This window comes from Podarcis erhardii, assembly GCF_964252035.2.
Source record: "Podarcis erhardii genome assembly, chromosome: 1".
NCBI lineage: Eukaryota > Metazoa > Chordata > Lepidosauria > Squamata > Lacertidae > Podarcis > Podarcis erhardii.
Window position 1 is genome coordinate 71,893,398 of NC_138497.1, and position 20,872 is coordinate 71,914,269.

General features: G+C 42.2%; 2 protein-coding genes across 4 annotated transcripts in view; one reads left to right on the plus strand and one right to left on the minus strand.

Annotated features, from left to right (window-relative positions):
• The window catches only part of PSMA1 (proteasome 20S subunit alpha 1), a 395,619-nt gene that overhangs the window by 253,205 nt on the left and 121,542 nt on the right, over positions 1–20,872 (minus strand). The window lies entirely within an intron of this gene.
• INSC (INSC spindle orientation adaptor protein) overlaps positions 1–20,872 on the plus strand; it is a 132,579-nt gene that overhangs the window by 102,578 nt on the left and 9,129 nt on the right. For all 3 annotated transcript variants that reach the window (XM_081841283.1, XM_081841282.1, XM_081841281.1), the window contains 2 exons: positions 5,788–5,959; positions 13,163–13,341. In XM_081841283.1, the coding sequence (XP_081697409.1) occupies positions 5,788–5,959; positions 13,163–13,341 (351 nt within the window). The remainder of the gene's footprint in view (positions 1–5,787; positions 5,960–13,162; positions 13,342–20,872) is intronic.

The following is a 20,872-nucleotide window of genomic DNA, read 5'->3' on the forward strand; positions in this document are numbered from 1 at the left end:
TCAGGCCAAGGACCAATCTAGTCCAACATTCTGTTCTCACAGAGGCTGACCAGATGCCTGCTGAAAACCTGAAAGCAGGACTTGTACACAAGAGCGTTCCCTCTTTCTGTGGTTTCCAGTGACTGGTATTTAGACACATACTGCCCCAATAGCCTGATCTTCCATGAAATCATGGAATCCTCTTTTAAAGCCATAAAAATTGGCAGCCATCACAGCCTCCTGTGGGAGTGAGAGCCGTACTTTAACTATGTGCTGTGTGAGGTAGCTGTTCAGAGTGTGTAGTTGGTCTTCTCCATATAATAGAGAGGCGAAAGGTACAGTAGATGGACACAGAATTTGTACAATACTTGTTGCCCTGTGTGGATGATAGAAGTACATGGTAGAGCCAGCCTTGAATAAAGGTGTGTTTTCCATCCTCAAATTCCTGGAGTGTCCAGAATGGGAATATATCCTCTTGCTTCTGGTATTCACTGTATTCTAGTAGCTCCTCTGTCTGTAGTGAAGTATTCTAGTTGTAAGGTTGCTGGTGATGCTTTAAATGCTCCTCCTTATGTAATACCACATTAGACTTCCCATTTTTTGAACTTGCGATATAGCATACCCAGAAGTTGAAAATGGGGTGTGTGACAGAGGAGGAGGAGAAGGGTCCAATATTTTCTTCTGTTACTTGATCAGGTTTCCTTGCAGTTTTCGATCACAATAAGACATCATACGAATAAGCACCATAAGAATTGCCATTGCTCTATCAGCAACATTAGCAATTGTGCATGTTTCAAGTCAGGGTTCCTAGGCTATGACCAGCCCCCCTACCCACAAAATTGTCCTTCCCAGGGGTGACGTTAGCAAGTATTAAGGGGTTTTGCCACTGCAATAAAATCCTGAAACATCATCAGTGAAATCGTTGTTTTATCAGTTTCCCCTGCATAAAAGATACTGTTCTCTTGTCTTCATTTTTAATGGCATAGAATACATAGACATTTATCCTAAATGATTATTTCCTCCAGTGTGCCTCTTTACCTGCGAGCCAGAGCCTTCAACAGTATCCCCTGGGTATCCAGGATAAACCCATTTATTCTGAGACTAATTTGTTTCTTGGCAGCCTTTGCACTACTTTATTCATCCATGATTTGAACAAGCCACTGATCCATTTGGTTCTAAGGGCGTGCTGTCATTTCTCTACTATTTCCCCCTTTTTTCTTATTGCTGGGCCAGCCCCTGCAATGGTGACACTACCTGCATCTTGAGGTGGAGCAATCAGACTAGATAAAGGCAGGAATTTGTGTCTGAAGAGTGCAGGAGGGTTTTGGAGGTGTTGGCCCCTGTTGCTATTTGTTGCTTCTTGCCAGGACCATCTCTACCATTAGGCAGAGTGAGGCAGTTGCCCAGTATGTTTTTGGTGTTGTGAAAGGGCAGGAAATTATTAGTAATTTTAATAGTTATTTAAGTAGGGAGGGATACTGGTACTTGTGGGATTCTCTGCCTCAGGTGCCAGTATAGCTTGGCTAGCCTTGAGTACAATGTACATTGGATCACAACAGATCACAAATATCAAGGCTAAGTGGGCTACCATTTTGCTTAGCAATGGCAACATGAGATTTGTATGAGTGGCACAAGTTGAAGCAGGGATTCTGTATGAGTGGCACATGTTGAAGCAGGGATCCCTGAAGTGCTTTGTGGCACTTTGGCAATCCAGACATTTTGAAAAATACTGTAGACAAGCATGTACTGAAAGCAAAAACAATGTCTCTAAGCTTATCATAACTCCATAATACCAGGGTAGGATGGGATGGAAATGGAAAGCAAACAGCAGAGTGAGAAGGTAGAGGGAAAGCTCTGCCGTGTCTGAGACATCAAGTTTGTAATTAGAGGGAATGAAAGTTGCAGGTCCCTTACCTGGGGGCAGCTCCCCGATGTCTGCAATTTTCAGACTAATTGCTCACAAAACACTTAAATGATCCCCTTTCTTACCCAACCAAAAGGGCAACAGTTGCCCTTGCAGGGAAAACCCTGCAGTGATCCTTCTGAAATGTGGAAGAAATCATGCTCTTGGAAGGGAAAACTTCCCCTACAGATTCCATCTGTTTCTGCTCCAAAATTAAAAAGTTATAGATGTTTCCACAACACAACACAACACAACACAACACAACACAACACAACACAACACAACACAACACACCAGCGTGTGGAGAAGGGGAGAGGAAGCTCCATCGCTTCTTGACAGAACAATCTTGTAGTCAGAGGGAATAATTTTACTCAGAAAGTGAATCTTTTTTAAAGTGTCCAGCACAAAAGCTAATAGAACTAATTTGGCAGGTGTTAACCACTCAAGGAGTTAGCATGTCTGCATATTTCATCCACTTCTGTCAAAAGCAATATATATATATGGGCTTCAGAAGGGAAAAAGTTGGTTTTGCAATAGTGAATGGGGTAGGGGAGGGAGAAGAGAAATTAATTGTCTTTGGACAGACCCTGAGCTGAATTAGGAATTGTATAAAGTGCCTCAAACTTAGATGGCCTATTTTCTGAACTCTGAATTGGGGTTTGAACAGAACCTTCTGGTCACTGCACACCTGTACTAGGTATCTTGATTTGAAGGAAGTGCTGTTTGCTGCTCTGCCTCAGGAGGCAAGATGCCTTGGTTTAGTCCTGCACCTCCACTGCTTATGTCTCTGCTCCATTTTGGTTCACATATTCATAAAATGGTTCATTCTAACACAGAAATGAAATGCAACAATGGACATACAGGCGAATGCATGCAAAAGTGGCGCAGATCATCAACAGATTGACTCATCCGTCTCTATACGGCATGTATGGTAGTCCACTAGGCTTCAGTAGATTTCCTGTATTTGCAATCTGCCTAGAACTACAAAAGTAGGGAGATTCTCAAGTTGCTAGTGGGCTGCAAGGCATGTCTGGTGGACTGATCTACAGTTTGTTGGGTCTTAAATTATACAGGGCTGACCTAGTTCTACAACTGTATTTTGTCCTAGTCCACAATGGCATGTCTTCCCTAGGAATAAAGGAAGTTGCCTTATATTGTGGCACAACATTTGTCCATCTAGCTCAGCACTGTCTACATCAGAGTAGAGAACCCTTTTCAGTCCAAGGGCCATGTTCCTTTGTGACAAACCTCATAGGAGGCCACATGTCAGGGGTAGGGGAGGGGCCCCAAGATAAAAGTGGCTGGGACAATAGGTATGGCTTTTACCTTTGTACAGTAGGCTACATTCCAGTTGGAAGTATATACACACACTTCTCCATCCTCCAGCTGGAAAGCCAGAGTCATTATCACAGTTCTTATTGGACTGTTATTTCAACTTTATAATAAAGTTTTGAAAATGGAAAGGAAAAAGGACACATTTTAGTAAGGCAAAAGCAAGAAGAGCATGGAGCAGTGCTGGTGAGGGAAGCAACCTTGCGCAAGTCTCGAGGGATGAGTGGCGAGGCCTGGAGATTCACAATTAATGAAATATGCATGCTACCCAACAACTATAGTTTTCCCAATTGACAAACAGTACAATTTATTTGGCACCCTTTTAAAAATACAAGTTATTGACTTGCCCTTGAGCATCCATTTTAGGCCCAGAATCGGTTTTGGCACTTCAAAGGTGACTCCAAGGTGACAAAACCAGGCCCTTTTTATGATTATAGTATCTAAGCGCGTATATTTGCTGATCATAAATCAGCCTGCGAGGACACAATATTTTGTAATGTCGGAATTTTTAAAATATACATTGGAGCAAAATGAATTATGTGAAAGGCTGGCTTTGACCTCCAGTCTTGCCATGACTAGAGAAACATCTCTTGTGGTAAGTAGATGGATGTTGAAATCTTGTCCCTCCAAAAATGAATGCTGGAAACATCCTTTCTTTTTCATTTCTGAACACCCCATGCTGAACATTATTTGTATTCTGTAAAATAAATATCCCAGTGATATATTTATCTTCTGTGTATTCATAACTATCTCCAAGATAAAAACACTTCCTTTCATAAGCCTGATAGTGTTTCTCATACCATGTTCTTATTGACAGCAGAAACTGAATGCTTTAATTTATGTCCGGCTAGGGACATTTAATTAAGATAACTTGGCATTGTGTATTAATAAATAACTGAAATGAGAGCAACAAAAGCTTTAAACAAACAATTTAAGGAGATGAATGACAGAACATTAAATATTGACAAGGACTGAGGAGACACTTTGAACATACGCACTGAATGCTGTGTGATGAAGAGCTCATAATGGAACTTCGTGCCAAAGGAAGATGGAGATGCGGCGGGTGGGGGAGGGGGAAATCAGTGTTGAGAATAGAGATGCAGGTGAAGTTCTCCTGAGCCAGTTCAAAACTTTTGAGGGCTTGTTAAAGCCACCTCACAGGTGAAATGGGCTTTTGACATCTCCCAAATTCTTCTCTGCTATTAGATTAGATTAGAACCTGAATTGATACAATCTGAACTGATATCTTCCCCACATTCCAAGGGAAATTTAACGGAGTGGCATTAGTTTGCAGTTGAAGACTGCAGAGGTGAAATTTCAAGTGCAAAAGACTAAGTTCCCACTCACTCCTCATTGGATTTCATTCAAATACATGAAGCAGCTCTGTTACCTTGCTTCAGGAAGAAAGCCCTGCAGGATCCCTGAGGGTAAGGGGAGGGGGCACATGGCTTGCTAAGGGCGGGTGGGGAATAGGTCCCTCCCACACCCTGGGAGTTTTCTAATGGCCCCTAGGGTGGGGTGAGATTTTTATAGGGGCAAAGTCCAAGAATGTGGGAGATGGACACCATAAGTACATATTTTCAGAGGCCTCAGAAGTTATCTGAGATCCTCAAAAAAGGATAAATTATCCCAGGTATTTTCAAGTTACTGCATGGCAACCTTTTGAAGAGCTCATCCATTTTTAGTTAAACGTATAACTGAAGGCCTATTCAGGTGTTCAGCACATGAAACAGGAGAGTGGGGCTCTGCTTACTTATATACCCACCCACTGTTCCATTTCATTCAGAACCCTTCTCAAGCATGTTTGGAAGAGGGGCGGCCTGCCAACATGCATAGGCAGTTCCTGTGAAATGCAATTGTGAGTCCTAATGGCTGGGACAGCCCTGCCCTGAGACCTCATGTTTGATAAACTGTTTCTGAACCTGCAGTGTTAAAGAAGGGCCAGTGTGGGGTGTAGGAGTGGGCATAGTGTGATGAAGGGTGGTCCTCATCTCTGCAATCCTTATGTGCGTTGAATGCCTGAATAGGACTTGAAGGGCATTCCTGATCTTGCCAGATTCTTCCTTATCAACCTTGCTGCTGGTTGATGTGGAAAATTCTTGCTAGTAAATAAGAATACTCTTCTCTGTTTGGTTTGTGTGTGGAGAGAATGCCTTCCTCAGAACTGGGTGGGTAAGTAGAATGAGCTAGTATTGGTCTTATATATCTATTTCCAGCCCCAATTAAGCAGCAAGCTCAGAGTAGTAGTTGGGATAGACTTGATTCTTACCTGTACAGGGTCCCTATGATGTCTTAGTTGTGTGCAGTTTGTGCTGAGAGACAGGGATAAATGGGAGATTTGACTGGTGTACTTGCCTTCTGCCAAAGTGATGTTATGATCTTTTATTCACAATTATTGTATACCGCTTGCCCTCTCAAGCTGTGCTCTTCATGTTGAAAACATTGTTTCTGACAGATTTCTCTCATTTCGTATGCTTTCAGGAAGGAAGGAGGCTTTCCCCAAAGAAATGTCACACTTATTTTTGTTGTTAAAACATACTGTGGATAGCTTTGTTACCTTTTCCTCTTCCTAGGTTGATGGAATATTATGCTTAGCTGACATCCTTACGGACAATACCCATTCCCAAGCTACCCATGCAGAGGCAGCAGCAGTAATAGCTCAGATTACATCTCCTCAACTCACCATCACTCATCATCTCAGCAGTTTCCTGGAGAACATGGAAGAGATTGTCACAGCCCTTCTTAGTATGTATACCTGACTGCTTCACATTACTCTGTACAAGCTGGTTATGAGCAACTAGGGGAAAGGAACCTGCTTCCATAGACCTAATTTGCAATTTTACCATTTGCCTTGGTAATTTCAATCGTAAGTAGAGTGTCAGAGATCAAATGTAAAATTTCTGGGAAAGAATGCAACAAACTTAAGGGATGTTGATTTTGAAACTGATTATAAGAATTTAATTCCATGATGCTGTCACGGAGGCTTGGACAGTTAAGGGTTAAATTGTGGGAAATGCATATAAATGTGGAAGTTTTATCTTTTGTTATACCAGGTGTCAGTGTTCTTTTTTGTCTTCCTCCCTGAAGATGCCATGGTGCATATTGCCCTTTGTTTCACCTTCCTACTACTGTATCTTGAATTAGGGCTTGGTATTATATCAGTTTCAAATTCCTATAAATAGATAATCTAGACTTTTGGCTAAGGAATGTCGACTACTTCAGTTTTCCAGTCTTCAGTAGAAGCTAGCTAGCAAGGCTCCCTCAAGTCCAGGCTGCCAGAAAAATAGAGACCTTTGGATTTGACTCAACTATTGCTTCCTAGCCTGCTGCTTCTGCAATTTTAAAGAATGAAAGTACTGGCTTATTCTGCCAGCCAGGGCAGGCTTATCTGTTTGTAATTTAAACTCTTAACAGAGGCAAAGTGGAAAGGTGCTGCCCCCACCTGCCTGCTGTCCCTGGAGGTGGCTTTCAGGGAGTTCTCAAGAGATCTCCTGGCGAGATTTTGCAGCAGTGGCAGGATGGGTGGGGCACCCAAGAGAATGCTGCCCCATGGGATTCTGCCACCTGAGGCGGCTGCTTCCGTCTGCCTCATAGGTGAGTCAGCCCTGTATTAAGAGCACAATCCTCTGTACCTATACTCAGAAGCAAGTCTCACCGGGTCCAATGGGACTTGCTCCTAGGTGTATACAGGACACTCTTAGATATGTATGGTTGCGTACGCACCATACTTTTAAAGCAGACCCCCACCCAAGGAATCCCGAGAACTGTAGATTGTTAAGAGTGCTGGGAAATGTAGCTATGTGAAAGGTAAACTACATTATTCTTGTGTGTGCTTTAAATGTGCGGTGAGTGGTGGAACCCTATAAGGCACCACTCCCTTGCAGGGTGGATTTGATTTAAATCAAATCAATTTAAATCAAATCTAGTTAAATCACTAGTCAGTAAGACTTGATTTAAATCTTTTTTTATATATATAAAAAGAATCATTCTTGCTGGTATAATCTTAATATTTACAACCAGATGAAGGTTTCGTTTTTGGAATAAGAAAGTTTCAGAGTAGTTTTTACAGTTATATCAAAAATTACTGATTTGGTTATACTATTAGATATGCATAGACAGATAATTATGAAATTATTGTGAGGTTTAACAAGTTAACTGTTTATATTTGGACATCTTTTCTATTGTACTGTATTGGAAGGAGAAAAACAATCATTTCCTTAATACAATTTAAACAATTTATTTAACTAAAACAATAACATTATAGTATATACAGTGCTTTTTTCTAAAAAAAATGTTTAGGGGTACTCTCATTTTGACTCAAAAAAACCACCATTTTATAGTTCAAATCAGGAAAAATAAATACAGTAAATGGACAAAAGTACAAAGATTCACAAAATGTTTAGGGGTATGTGTACCCCTCCCTCCCTCCCCCCAGAAAAAACAAACACTGAGCATATATATCCATGTTTGTTAACTGATGTGGTTAAACAATTTTTAAATTAAAAAAAATCTGATTTAAATTTTAAAAAAACCTGATTTAAATAAAAGAAATCTGATTTATTTGATTTTTTTTAAAAAAAACCCATTGATTTTTATCCACCCTACTCCCTAGTATGCAACTCATTCTGGGCCCTGCCCCCTGGCAGTACATCTATGCATGCAGTGCTTTCCAGTAGTCTACAGGCCACGTGTGCTTTCCCAGCAAAAAAGGTCCTCTTCACTGGCAGAACAGCACTTATGTTGATACCCAGGACCCATCAGCCGGACTCCCCATGAATAGATAATTACTCTGTTAATCTCATTATTGTCATTTTCTCTCGATAGTGGCCTAACTGACTACTGTCCATTTTGCTTGTTAGTTTGTTTTCTCTTTAGGCTGCACTCTTGTCGTCTTCTCCCCCCCCCCCCGTCCTGTATTGTGTGCTTTTGTAGAAATTTCAAATTCACTAGTAACAATAGCAGGTTTTTTGTAGTGCAAGATAAAAAGGAGGACATTATGCACTCATCACGTTTGAATGCTTTGAAACTGGCCATTAGGTGGTGACTATGTCAAAAGTGGTGGGACGTGGGTGGTGCTGTGGGTTAAACCACAGAGCCTAGGACTTGCCGATCAGAAGGTCGGCGGTTCGAATCCCCACGACGGGGTGAGCTCCTGTTGCTCGGTCCCTGCTCCTGCCAACCTAGCAGTTCGAAAGCATAGTGCAAGTAGATAAATAGGTACCGCTCCGGCGGGAAGGTAAATGGCGTTTCCGTGCGCTGCTCTGGTTCGCCAGAAGCAGCTTAGTCCTGCTGGCCACATGACCTGGAAGCTGTACGCTGGCTCCCTCGGCCAATAAAGCGAGATGAGCGTGCAACCCCAGAGTCGGTCACGACTGGACCTAATGGTCAGGGGTCCCTTTACCTTTACCTTATGTCAAAAGTATATAAGGCAGCATCTTGTATATCATTGAATTCGTGGAGTTTTGTGTCTGAGGATTTGTGGGCATATAATGCTCAGATAGCACAACAGGCATACTCCCTATGTTTCCATTAACCTCAGAATTTCCAACCAGAGATGCTGCTGGCTATAAAGAACACATAGTTTAAACATGTCAGTTGTAGCCACGCTGGAGGATGAGGTATTGCAGGCAGGATTATGATGGAGAGATTTAGATATTTTTCTGTTGTTCCCACCCAGTGTTGGATTTACATATAAGCTAAACAAGCTATAGTTTAGGGCCCCACTCTCTTGGGGGTCCCCAAAAAATTTAAAGGAAAAAAACCCTGGGTGTACATTTCCAAAATATAAGATAAAAAACAAATAAAATAAAACCTACATACAGCAACTTCTTAATTGTATTTCAGTTCAACAATTACTTTGATAAAATATGTATTTTCTTATGTGCAAATGGCTTTATATAGCTTTTAGGTCCATAAATTACCATATAGCATATATTCAACACAAAAAACAGTGACAATTTGTTGTTGACAAAGGACAGCTGGACATATAAAGGGCCCATTACCTTCAGTAGCTTAGGGTCTCATCACACCTAAATCCAGCCCTGTTCCCATCCAAGCAACACCTAGTTTAGACAGATGTGGCAAGATAGACAGAAAAGGCTGCAACTTATCTGGAGGGGGGGGTAGATAAACATTTCCACCAATCAACCACCAGTTTCTCTATCATATTTATAGCTTGAACAATTAAATTACTTTACTCATATATTTAATCTTTGAACTGTGGTGAAATCCAATTGCTGGGTGAGTTAAAATAAATGTGCAACAGGAATTAAAAGGCACTTAAAAGGTTATGATAACAATAGCTGTGTCTGCAGCATTTTTAAGAGAATTTCCAGGGAGGGTGGGGGAAAGGATTAGATCCCAAATGCATGGCTGTAACGATAGTAAGATAAATTGCAGAATTACACTCTTACAGACCAATTAGTTTTACCCATCTGTCCGTACAATCACATTTTATTTAGTATTATAACATCATCTTGAACAACATCCAATGCAGGCTGCTAAGTGTAGTAACCCAGGGCCACTAATGAAGTCTGCTCACAGAGACTTTAGCTCATGATTTATCTTCCTATCTGTGGCAATACAAATAGAAATGCTTCTAGAATAAATATTAATAAGCAATTCAGAAAATGATAATGCAATGTGTTTGCTAAATAGTGGATGATTTCAGGGGTGATGTTGTAATCTTTTAGTGATAAGTGTTATGTTAAATAAAAGGAAATCTGCAGGGCAGATTTTTAGAGCAAAAAGCTTTCAACGCTGGACAAGCATGTGATTTATTTGAATCAAATTCCATATAAGTGGCCACAATAATTTTAGGGATGGGTAGGGGGAAGAGCCAAAGATGGAGAAGCTCTATACAGTCAGCAAAAACAAGACCTGGAGCAGACTGTGGCTCAGATCATCAGCTTCTTATAGCAAAATTCAAGCTTAAACTGAAGAAAGTAGGAAAAACCACTGGGCCGGTAAGATACAATCTGAATCAAATCCCTTATGAATACACAGTGGAAGTGAGGAACAGGTTTAAGGATTTAGATTTGCTGGACAGGGTGCCTGAAGAACTATGGATGGAGGCTCGTAACATTATACAGGAGGCAGCAACGAAAACCATCCCAATGAAAAGGAAATGCAAGAAAGCAAAGTGGCTGTCCAATGAGGCCTTATAAATAGCGGGGGAGAGAAGGCAAGCAAAATGCGAAGGAGAAAGAGAAAGATACAGGAAATTGAATGCAGATTTCCAAAAAATAGCAAGGAGAGACAAGAAGGCCTTCTTAAACGAGCAATGCAAAGAAATAGAGGAAAACAACAGAATGGGAAGAACCAGAGATCTGTTCAAGAAAACTGGAGATATGAAAGGAACATTTCGTTCAAAGATTACCATAATAAAGGACAAAAGTGGTAAGGACCTAACAGAAGCAAAAGACATCAAGAAGAGGTGGCAAGAATACACAGAGGAATTATACCAGAAAGATATGGATGTCTCATACACCCCAGGTAGTGTGGTTGCTGACCTTGAGCCAGACATCCTGGAGAGTGAAGTCAAATGGGCCTTAAAAAGCACTGCAAATAATAAGGCCAGTGGAAGTGATGGTATTCCAGCTGAACTATTTAAAATTTTAAAAGATGATGCTGTTAATGTGCTACACTCAATATGCCAGCAAGTTTGGAAAACTCAGCAGTGGCCAGAGGATTGGAGAAGATCAGTCTACATCCCAATCCCAAAGAAGGGCAGTGCTAAAGAATGCTCCAACTACCGCACAATTGCACTCATTTCACACGCTAGCAAGGTTATGCTTAAAATTCTACAAGGAAGGCTCAAGCAGTATGTGGACCGAGAACTCCCAGAAGTGCAAGCTGGATTTAGAAGAGGCAGAGGAACCAGAGACCAAATTGCAAACATGCGCTGGATTATGGAGAAAGCTAGAGAGTTCCAGAAAGACATCTACTTCTGCTTCATTGACTATGCAAAAGCCTTTGACTGTGTCGACCACAGCAAACTATGGCAAGTTCTTAAAGAAATGGGAGTGCCTGATCACCTCATCTGTCTCCTGAGAAATCTCTATGTGGGACAAGATGCAACAGTTAGAACTGGATATGGAACAACTGATTGGTTCAAAATTGGGAAAGGAGTATGACAAGGCTGTATTTTGTCTCCCTGCTTATTTAGCTTATATGCAGAATTCATCATGCGAAAGGCTGGGCTGGATGAATCCCTAGCCGGAATTAAGATTGCTGGAAGAAATATCAACAACCTCAGATATGCAGATGACACAACCTTGATGGCAGAAAGTGAGGAGGAATTAAAGAAACTTTTATTGAGGGTGAAAGAGGAGAGCGCAAAATATGGTCTGAAGCTCAACATCAAAAAAACGAAGATAATGGCCACTGGTCCCATCACCTCCTGGCAAATAGAAGGGGAAGAAATGGAGGCAGTGAGAGATTTTACTTTCTTGGGCTCCATGATCACTGCAGATGGTGACAGCAGCCACGAAATTAAGAGACGCCTGCTTCTTGGGAGGAAAGCAATGACAAACCTAGACAGCATCTTAAAAAGTAGAGACATCACCTTGCCAACAAAGGTCCGTATAGTAAAAGCTATGGTTTTCCCAGTAGTGATGTATGGAAGTGAGAGCTGGACCATAAAGAAGGCTGATCACTGAAGAATTGATGCTTTTGAATTATGCAAGAAGATCAAACGTATCCATTCTGAAGGAAATCAGCCCTGAGTGCTCACTGGAAGGACAGATCCTGAAGCTGAGGCTCCAATACTTTGGCCACCTCATGAGAAGAGAAGACTCCCTGGAAAAGACCCTGATGTTGGGAAAGATGGAGGGCACAAGGAGAAGGGGACGACAGAGGACGAGATGGTTGGATAGTGTCTTCGAAGCTACCAGCATGAGTTTGACCAAACTGCGGGAGGCAGTGGAAGACAGGAGTGCCTGGCGTGCTCTGGTCCATGGAGTAACGAAGAGTTGGACACGACTAAACGACTAAACAACAACAACAAGGGGGAAGAGAAAGTAGACTGTGGCACTTAAGAGACTTAATCGTGTCCTGAGAGTTTGGTGCATGCTCTGATAACAAGCATGCAGCTCTTGACTATTCAGGCTTTTCCATTTGTTTTAATTGGGGGACTCCATCAGCTTGCACATTTTGTGGACATAGATCAGGCCTCTCTATTGAAAAAGAACATGTAAATTGTTGAAGGGAAACTCTGTAGCCATAAAAGAAACCCTCACTGGACTGGAGTGTAAGGATGCAATCCACAGGTAAAGGTAAGTTCCACAGATACCAGCGCAACTTACAGGCACAGACAAGCATTTGAAGCAGGGTAGGGAATGTGGTACCTTCTAGATCAGGGTTTCCAAACTTGGGTCTCCAAAGGTTTTTGGACTACAATTCCCATCATCCCTGACCACTGGTTCTGCTAGCTAGGGATGATGGGAGTGGTAGTCCAACAACAGCTGGAGCCCCAATTTTGGGAAACTCTGTTCTAGGTGGTATTGAATTACAACTTCCATCAGCCCAGTCAGCATGGCCAACAGTCAGGGATGATGGGAGTTGTAGTCCACTAGTCCACTAGTCTAGCAACATCTAGAAAACACCACTTAGGCTACTCCTGATTTAAGTGCATTTTGATTTAACTTTCTCTTGATTTCATCCTTACCAGTATTGCACAAAAGCTGAGTGGCCAGTTTCAATTTCATACACAGAAAGTAAACTGAGAGAAGTGATTAGCTGTACACATAGGGATGCTTTGGGTTTCACCGGAGGGTAAATCAGGTTACCAAGGTGGAAACTAAAAGGTTAGGGGAATGCAAAGCAAAGCTAAAAGAAAATCCGGACCTGATCCTCCTAGCTAGTTTAATAAACATTAGCAGAAATTTGTTTGGATAATCCAGTGGTTCTAATTTAATATTTTCATCACCTTGTTTTGTATATATCTAGAACTGTGCCAAGAGGCCACATCTGGAGAGGTTTTCCTGCTGGCTTCAGCAGCACTTGCCAACATTACTTTTTTTGATACAATAGCATGTGAGATGTTACTTCAGCTGGATGCAATGAATATTCTCATAGCAGCTTGTGGTGACAAACAGAGAGTGGATAGTCCCTATTCCCGAGATCAGGTAAGTGAATACACATTTATATATTGCTATAGAACAGGGGTGGGGAAACCTTTTTCAACCTGAGGCTCACATTTTCTTCTGAGCAATGTTTTCAGGGCCATGGCTAAGTGATGTGTCTACTGTGTTGCAACTCCTTGATGGTCATCAGCAAATCCCACTTCTGTGTAATAACATCCCACATGGCAGGTTTAGAGAACATGTGACAATCAGCTGTAACTCTGCAAAGATTTCAGACACCATGTAAAAATACTCATTGAAACAGCCTTTATTTAAAAAGTGGGGACATGGGTTTGCTATAGCAAAATTGTGATAGCTTGGGAGTGGATAGGACCTTCCTCTAAGCTTCCATTCCAAATTGTATATTTAGGATGTATACAATTCTCTCTTTCTGACCTGTTATACATTATCTGCAAGTCTTTATAATCCTTTAAAAGTTTTGAGGCAAATGATTCTGGCAACTCATCTGCCTGTTTTAGAGCATATAGTTCTGGGCTTAAAGAGTAGCTCAAATGAGTACCAGTGAGTTCCAGCAAAACCCCACAAGTCTGAACAAAGCTGATTCAAAACCCCACTGAAGCTTAATGAATGACTGTCATTGACGTCAATGCTACGGAAGCTTAATTAACAACCATCATTGCACTCTGGCTCAAGAAGCCAGCAGTTTACAGTCTCTGTTGGCAATCATCAAGCCAGCAGCTCTGGAATTATTCTCTTCCTTAAAGGCCCCACTTCTTTCTTTTTTTAAATGAAGCACTGTAAATGGAATGAGAGAAATTACTATGGCTGTATAGCTATGAAAAAGTAAAACAGCATCCATGTTTCTTTTGAGCAGTGGTCTACCCTGCTCCTATAAAGCTCCATGACACTGTGTGTGAAATATTACACTACCACAGTGCAAACTATCCTTTAGGTCAGGGATGGAGAACCTGCAGCCCTTCAGATTGTTCTGGCCTGGAACTGCCTTCATGTCCAACCAATGGCCATAAGAACATAGTATAAGACGGGTCTGCTGGATCAGGCCCATTCTGTTCTCATAGTGGTCAATCAGATGCCCATGGGAAACCCATAAGTAGGACCTGAGCATTAGAGCACTCTGCCGCCCTATGGCTTCCATGCTGGCTGGGGCTGATGGGAGCTGGAGTCTTGGAATTTCTCGAGGGCCACAGAAATCTAGAGATATTTTGAGTTATATAGAGATATTTAGAGTTAGAACAAGTGGTTCATGACACTGATGGCCACCAACTTAAAGGTAAAGGGACCCCTGACCCTTAGGTCCAGTCATGACCGACTCTGGGGTTGCACGCTCATCTCGCTTTATTGGCCGAGGGAGCCGGCGTACAGCTTCCGGGTCATGTGGCCAGCATGACTAAGCCGCTTCTGGCGAACCAGAGCAGCGCACAGAAACACTGTTTACCTTCCTGCCGGAGTGGTACCTATTTGCACTTTGAGGTGCTTTCAAACTGCTAGGTTGGCAGGAGCAGGGACCGAGCAATGGGAGCTCACCCCGTCGCGGGGATTCGAACCGCCGACCTTCTGATCAGCAAGTCCTAGGCTCTGTGGTTTAACCCACAGTGCCACCCGCGTCCCTCTTAGATGGCCACCAACTTAGATGGCTTTAAAAGAGGGTTATAGGAATTCGTGAAGAATAAGCCTTTCAGTGGCCACTAGCCATAATATCTCTGATCTGCCTCCACGGACAGAGGTAGTGATGCTTCTGAATAGTTACTGAGAAATGCAGGAGGGGAGGATTCTCTGGTGATCAGGACTTGCTTGCAGGTTTTGCACGGGCAATTGGTCTGATCAAGCAGGCGTTCCTTTTGTTCTTATGTAATGCTGACGTATTTTGCAAGAAAGGAGGTAATTTGCGGGGTCAGGTCCTGGGTAGCTACAAATACTCATTCTACCACATACGTGGTAGCAACTATGTGAATGGTTTGTAAAAATATACAGCAGGCACGGAGCCCCCAATCCAGACTGGGGTGCTGGTGGGAGGAAAAGAAGGGGTTGAACCCTCTGTCCTTGCTGCAGGCCTGATTGAGATCATTCTCCCCCTCACCTGCAATTTGCTTCCATTGGTGCAAATGGGAGCTTTTCTTTCCGTGAAAATAGGTGAGGGGGCAGCGGCTTATCCAAGGTGGAACCTCAGCAGGTGCCAAAGGGTTAAAGCATTTGACTTGACTGCTGCCGTCTTGCAGCTGCTATTTGCTTTTTTTAAAGCTATTCATGCAACTGCTAATTGCATGGGAGAAATCTTGCCTGGTTTGGCCTTCAAAGAACCTAGCTAGCTTGGGACAAGAACTGGTCCTGGAATAATTTGATCACCTCTATGGGTTCTCTGTAAAGTCCTCCAGTATGGTGTAGGAAATATGTTCAGTCACCTATATGACCCCTATTTGCTAAGAATGTGATTCTTTATTCCCATATATATATATATATATATTTATTAAAAAACCACACGAATAAGCATTCTCTTTGAAAGACCAAATCGCTCCATTCAGTAAAATGGATGGATTAGCCATGCCAGACTCCAAATATATTGTAAGTTAGAATGATTAAAAGAGCAAATGGATAGAAATGACGTTTTTATCCAGTGAGTCATCTTGCCAAAAATGGAAGAGAGATAATTTAATTGAGATCAAATGTTATCCAGTATTTCCTCAAACACAGCAATGATGGCTTCTACAAAGATGATAAATTTAAATAAAGCAATTTTCCTAATAGAAAATGTACTGCAATTTGTGTTTCTTTCTTTTTTGTGGCATCATTGCTGACTTTTGTAAGATAATTTTCTCTGACACATGCAAATTGCTCACTTCAGGAGGCATCCAGGTGGTGGGTGGATTAGGTCGGTCGGTCTAGTGCTTCACAGCCTGTGCCACAAATAAGGACACGTGGATTTAAGTCCCGTTTCAATTCGCTTTTCTTCTCATGTGCCTGTTCATGGTGTCCTTCAGCAGGCCTAAGCAGTACTGCTTAGGCCTGCTGGTGGGCCTGCACCAATCCAACACCACTCTGCTTTGCACCCTCCCAATGAGTAGCAATGACTATGCTGTGGGGAGGCAGACTCTATGGTGGTTCCCCATGCCTGGCTGCTCCTGCCTGAAAAGGAAGGTATTACAATGCTTCTTAAAAAAATGTTCCAATGTTTGCAAGTCATGGAAAAGGCATTGAGAACACCTCTACCTCCCTAGTTGTATATATTTATGTTGTGAAACACCCTGAGATCTATGGGTATATGGTGGCATACACATTTTAACAATAAATATATCTTTAACAAAGTCTGAGCTGCTCCCTGGGATTTCCCAAGGCTCCCTGGGATTTCCCAACCTGGCACTGATTAGCCTCACATCCCTTGAACTCCATCAATGCCAAAACATTGGGTCTTGCCACACCATTCACTGATATATGCCTTCTGTTATATAGACTTGAAACGCTCATTGTGAAGTAAGTACTTTTGGTAGATTTTTGAAGACTAGTCTCCCATCTTCTATATCCAGTCATTTTGAGCCAGTTAATACATGATGGTTGAACACACACACACACACACACACACACACACACACACACACTTGTTTATAGGGTAATGACTGGGTTGCAACTAGCTAAGTGTTTCCAGGTAATGTAGGACCAGTCTGGCCAAACCTGGCCATGGACTCCCTTGTAGGCCAAGGGATGCAGGACACATCCCCTACCTGTTCCACCAGAAAGCACACCAGTACTTAATGAGGGCAGATTTAGGTGCCTTTGGGCACCTCAGTTCGGAGCAGAGAGTGGAATAGGAGGGTGACACCTATACCAGTGGAAGACTGCTGCTGTTGCCTACTGCCGCTGATAGCTCAAAGCACAATGGTTCTTAAAAGAAAGCCTCAGGGCTGAGCCAAGTTTCTCTCTGAAGCAAAGAGCAAGTAGGAGTGAAACACCCTTTCTGCCCAAAAGAGAAGGGTACTGGTTCTCTGAGGGCTTTACCAGCATCAAGGTAAAGTGTGCACCAAGCATTGCTCCAAAAAAATACACAACAGATTGTCCAGAAAAGCAAGGGATGGGAGAACATAGGAAGAGACCCGCTGCATCAGGTCAAAGCCCATCGAGTCCAGCATCCTCTTCTCACAGTGGTCCATCAGATGCCCATGGGTAGCCCACAGGCAGGGCCTCTTGTCATTCCCAGCAACTGGTGTAAAAGGGAAGATCTTCCTTTTTTTAAAAAATGTAAACTTTAAAAGGCTGTCCTTGCATAAACCACCCTGCTGCACCTATCTATCTGAAATTTGGCAAGCTTCATCTCCCGCTACCCCAGACGTCATCCAGTTTTGGGGGGGGGGGGGGAATTGGAGAAGTTATAGGCACTTGGTGCTTGCCAAAACTAAAAAAAGAAGTTATAGCTGTTTGTTGAGTTTTCCATTATAGTTAATGGGGAGACATCCAAAGCGTCAGAAAATGAAGTGAGGCAACGCAGTGCTGTTCCGTGGCTCCAGACCAAAGTGGCCCCCTTTACAAAGTGGGTTCCAAACCTGATATTTATTTAGGGCTCAATCAATTTATGGCTTTCTGGGACAACACACCAGCAGCTTGAATGGGGCCCAGAAGCAGATTCTTTTTTCTTTTCTTTCTTTTCTGCCTACATCACAGCGTATCTATTGGCTAAAGTCATCTTTGTTTCTCTGGAGCCTTTTGCACAATACATCCTGGCATGTGTGACACAGTCATTTACGAAGTGACTGAGCACACATTTAGAAAACAACTTTGGAAGCCTTGCTTATATAGCAAGAGGTGAGGTAATCGTTTTGTCTCTGTTAACAAAGCTGAATATGATGAATTGCAATAATTAAATTTCTCAAAATACTTAGGAAATTAAACAAGTGGCACAATTGCCAGTAATGGGTATAAAAATAAGAGCAGGGCAGAGTTTTGGAGATGGGCTTTAATGAACTCTAGCAACACAGTTAGGGTGGAGCTATCTAATGACTTTTGTCTGTGAATCCATAATAATTTATTTCCACATTCTAAATAAAAGTGTTGATCTATGCTATATACATCCCTGTTTTGTTTACAAGGATTTAAGCGTTTTCAGGACATAAGAATTGAGTCAAGACAAATGGCAGAAGTTATTCTTCTTGTGCTCCAAGAATGGGTATGGGGGGGTAAGCCCCCCCCCACATGCTGGCCCAGTCCCAATTTCCCTTCCCCTGTTGTTTCCACTCCCAGACCTTTGCATAGGGGGCAGAAGATCTAAAGGTGGTGGCTACACAGATTTGATGGGATGCATGTAGGTCCCTCCATGGGATTCAGAACCCTGCATGACTGGAATTCCTGGTAGATGGGTGAAGTGAATGTGCATATTTTCCCTCCAGACTTTCTTCTCAGTGCACAAAAGTAGGGCTGGTGTGGCCAGAGCATGCAGCTCCTCTCCTCCTTCTCCCATTCATTCTTGGAATGCCTGGAGAGTAACTTCTGAAAGAACCTTCAGACAGCTGCAAAACATACATGACAAACCAATGCAGAGGAACCATCCTTCTGAGGATCCCATGGTATCAAATACCCTGGTCCAGATGTGCAGGAGCAGCATAGAAAAAGTGTTACTCTGAAGACCTAGCTAAATGTTGCGCTGAATGCAGAGCATACACTTTTCTTTAATAATTTACTAGTATGGGGGACACACACATCACTGGGAACTTTTGTCTTTCCCTTGGAGGTGTGGGAATAGGATTTTCATCCTGATGGCAACCGGCGAAGGAAGAAATAAGCTTTCCTGCATGCTGCAGTCCCAGTAACAATTGCCTTCCCCTCCTGTCATGAAATAAAGGAAACCAGAAAGGTAGCTGCACACCAACACATTAAAAATAACTTACAACCACAGTTCAATCAATATAAATCATACAGGCTGACATTTGGAGTTGTTCAGAGTGAATTATAGGATCAGGGCACCAGAAAGCTTGGGAACAGGGTTTTTTATCTTTGACACATTTTTCAGGTAAAGTAACTGTTTTACTTTGCTTCCAGTGTCTTCTAAAACCCCCCACAAACTATCAAAAACCCTGTCATAATCCTGCATTATATTCAAACATAATAATTGAAGTCAAACGTTGATGATGCAAAAAGGATGCATTAAGGGTTTTTTTTTATAATCTATGATATATTTTCCTATTTATTTGTTTTTTGAAGGATGCATATCAACATTGTATAATGGAAGCCTCTGAACTAATTTGGCTGACTTGATTGGGTCACCACCTGGAGTCAAGGACCACATAGCGCATATAAGCCTTTTTCTTGTCTCAGATGGAACCCTTTGTCTTTCTATAATTTACATGTTAAGATCAGTAACTGCTTTCCCAGTCTCCCCAAACCCTCATATCTATGATAGAAAGGTTGGACGAAACATTGCAAGTCTTCCTTAACTGGACTTTATGCAATTAACTGAAGTGAAATAAAACATAGCGGGAAGCAATTTTGCTTAGCTAGATGATAATTAACCACTCATTTTAGCACTTCCATATTTATGTACTTTGCCACCTAGTGAAATGAACACAGGAACTTTTGTTTTAAGATTCATTTTTTTCCATCCTTGTTAGTGACAGTAATAAAGCTTATGAAAAGCTGTTTTCTTATGACTATTAAAGATTTAAATAGTATAATGACTCCCAGCTCTGCTGTATGAGATGCTGACCATCAGAAAACGAGGGCACTAATTCTTAAAAAGGTGAGAGCATAGCGAGGGAGGAAATTCCATTATATGTCATTGCCAAATTTTCTTCTCTACAAAATTAAGCTTTCTTCCCCCAGACTCTCCAAGGTGGTATTATAGTGGAGTCCTCTATGTGTCTACTCAATGTAAGTCCCATTGAGTTCATTGGGACTTGCTCCCATGTGTGCATTTAGGATCGCAGAACCTCTTGCTTCCTTCCCAAAGTCTGGCTTAAGCCAGGACTGTGAGGGCTGGGGGAAGGCGTCAAATGTTAGCTCTGCGCAGGGCAGCATATTCCCAAGGCCCGCCCCTTCATCTTGCTCCTCCCCTTTCTGCAAATGCTAACAAAGATAACACAAAAGAGAGCTAAATGTGCACAGTGCAAGCAAAGGTAGTATTTGCAGATCACCTCTTTGAAGTGGTTATTTGCAGGGAAAGTCCGTAGCTCAGCGGTTGAGCAGCTACCCTGCATGTGGAATGTCTCAAGTTGAGTCCCCAGCATTTTCAGGTGGGGCCGGGAGAGATTCCCACCTGACCCTTGGAGAGCTGTTGTTACTCAATGTAGGCAGTACTGATCTAGATGGTCTGAGGCTCAGTGTAAACTAGCTTCCTATGCTGCTGTTGTTTAAAAAATGCTGCAGCATGGAAGGAAGAACATTTTGTTCTTTTCACTGTCCCGCACCCTGGACTTAATAATATGGTTGTCCTAGGATACTAGATTGCTGGAATTTTTGCACTTCTGTTTATCGCACAACTATTGTGCAATTATTACAAGTCATTCCATGAAGATGAATCAAAGCACTTGCCTATTTGATTTTCTGCCAGTTTGTATTGCCTCTTATCTTATTTTAT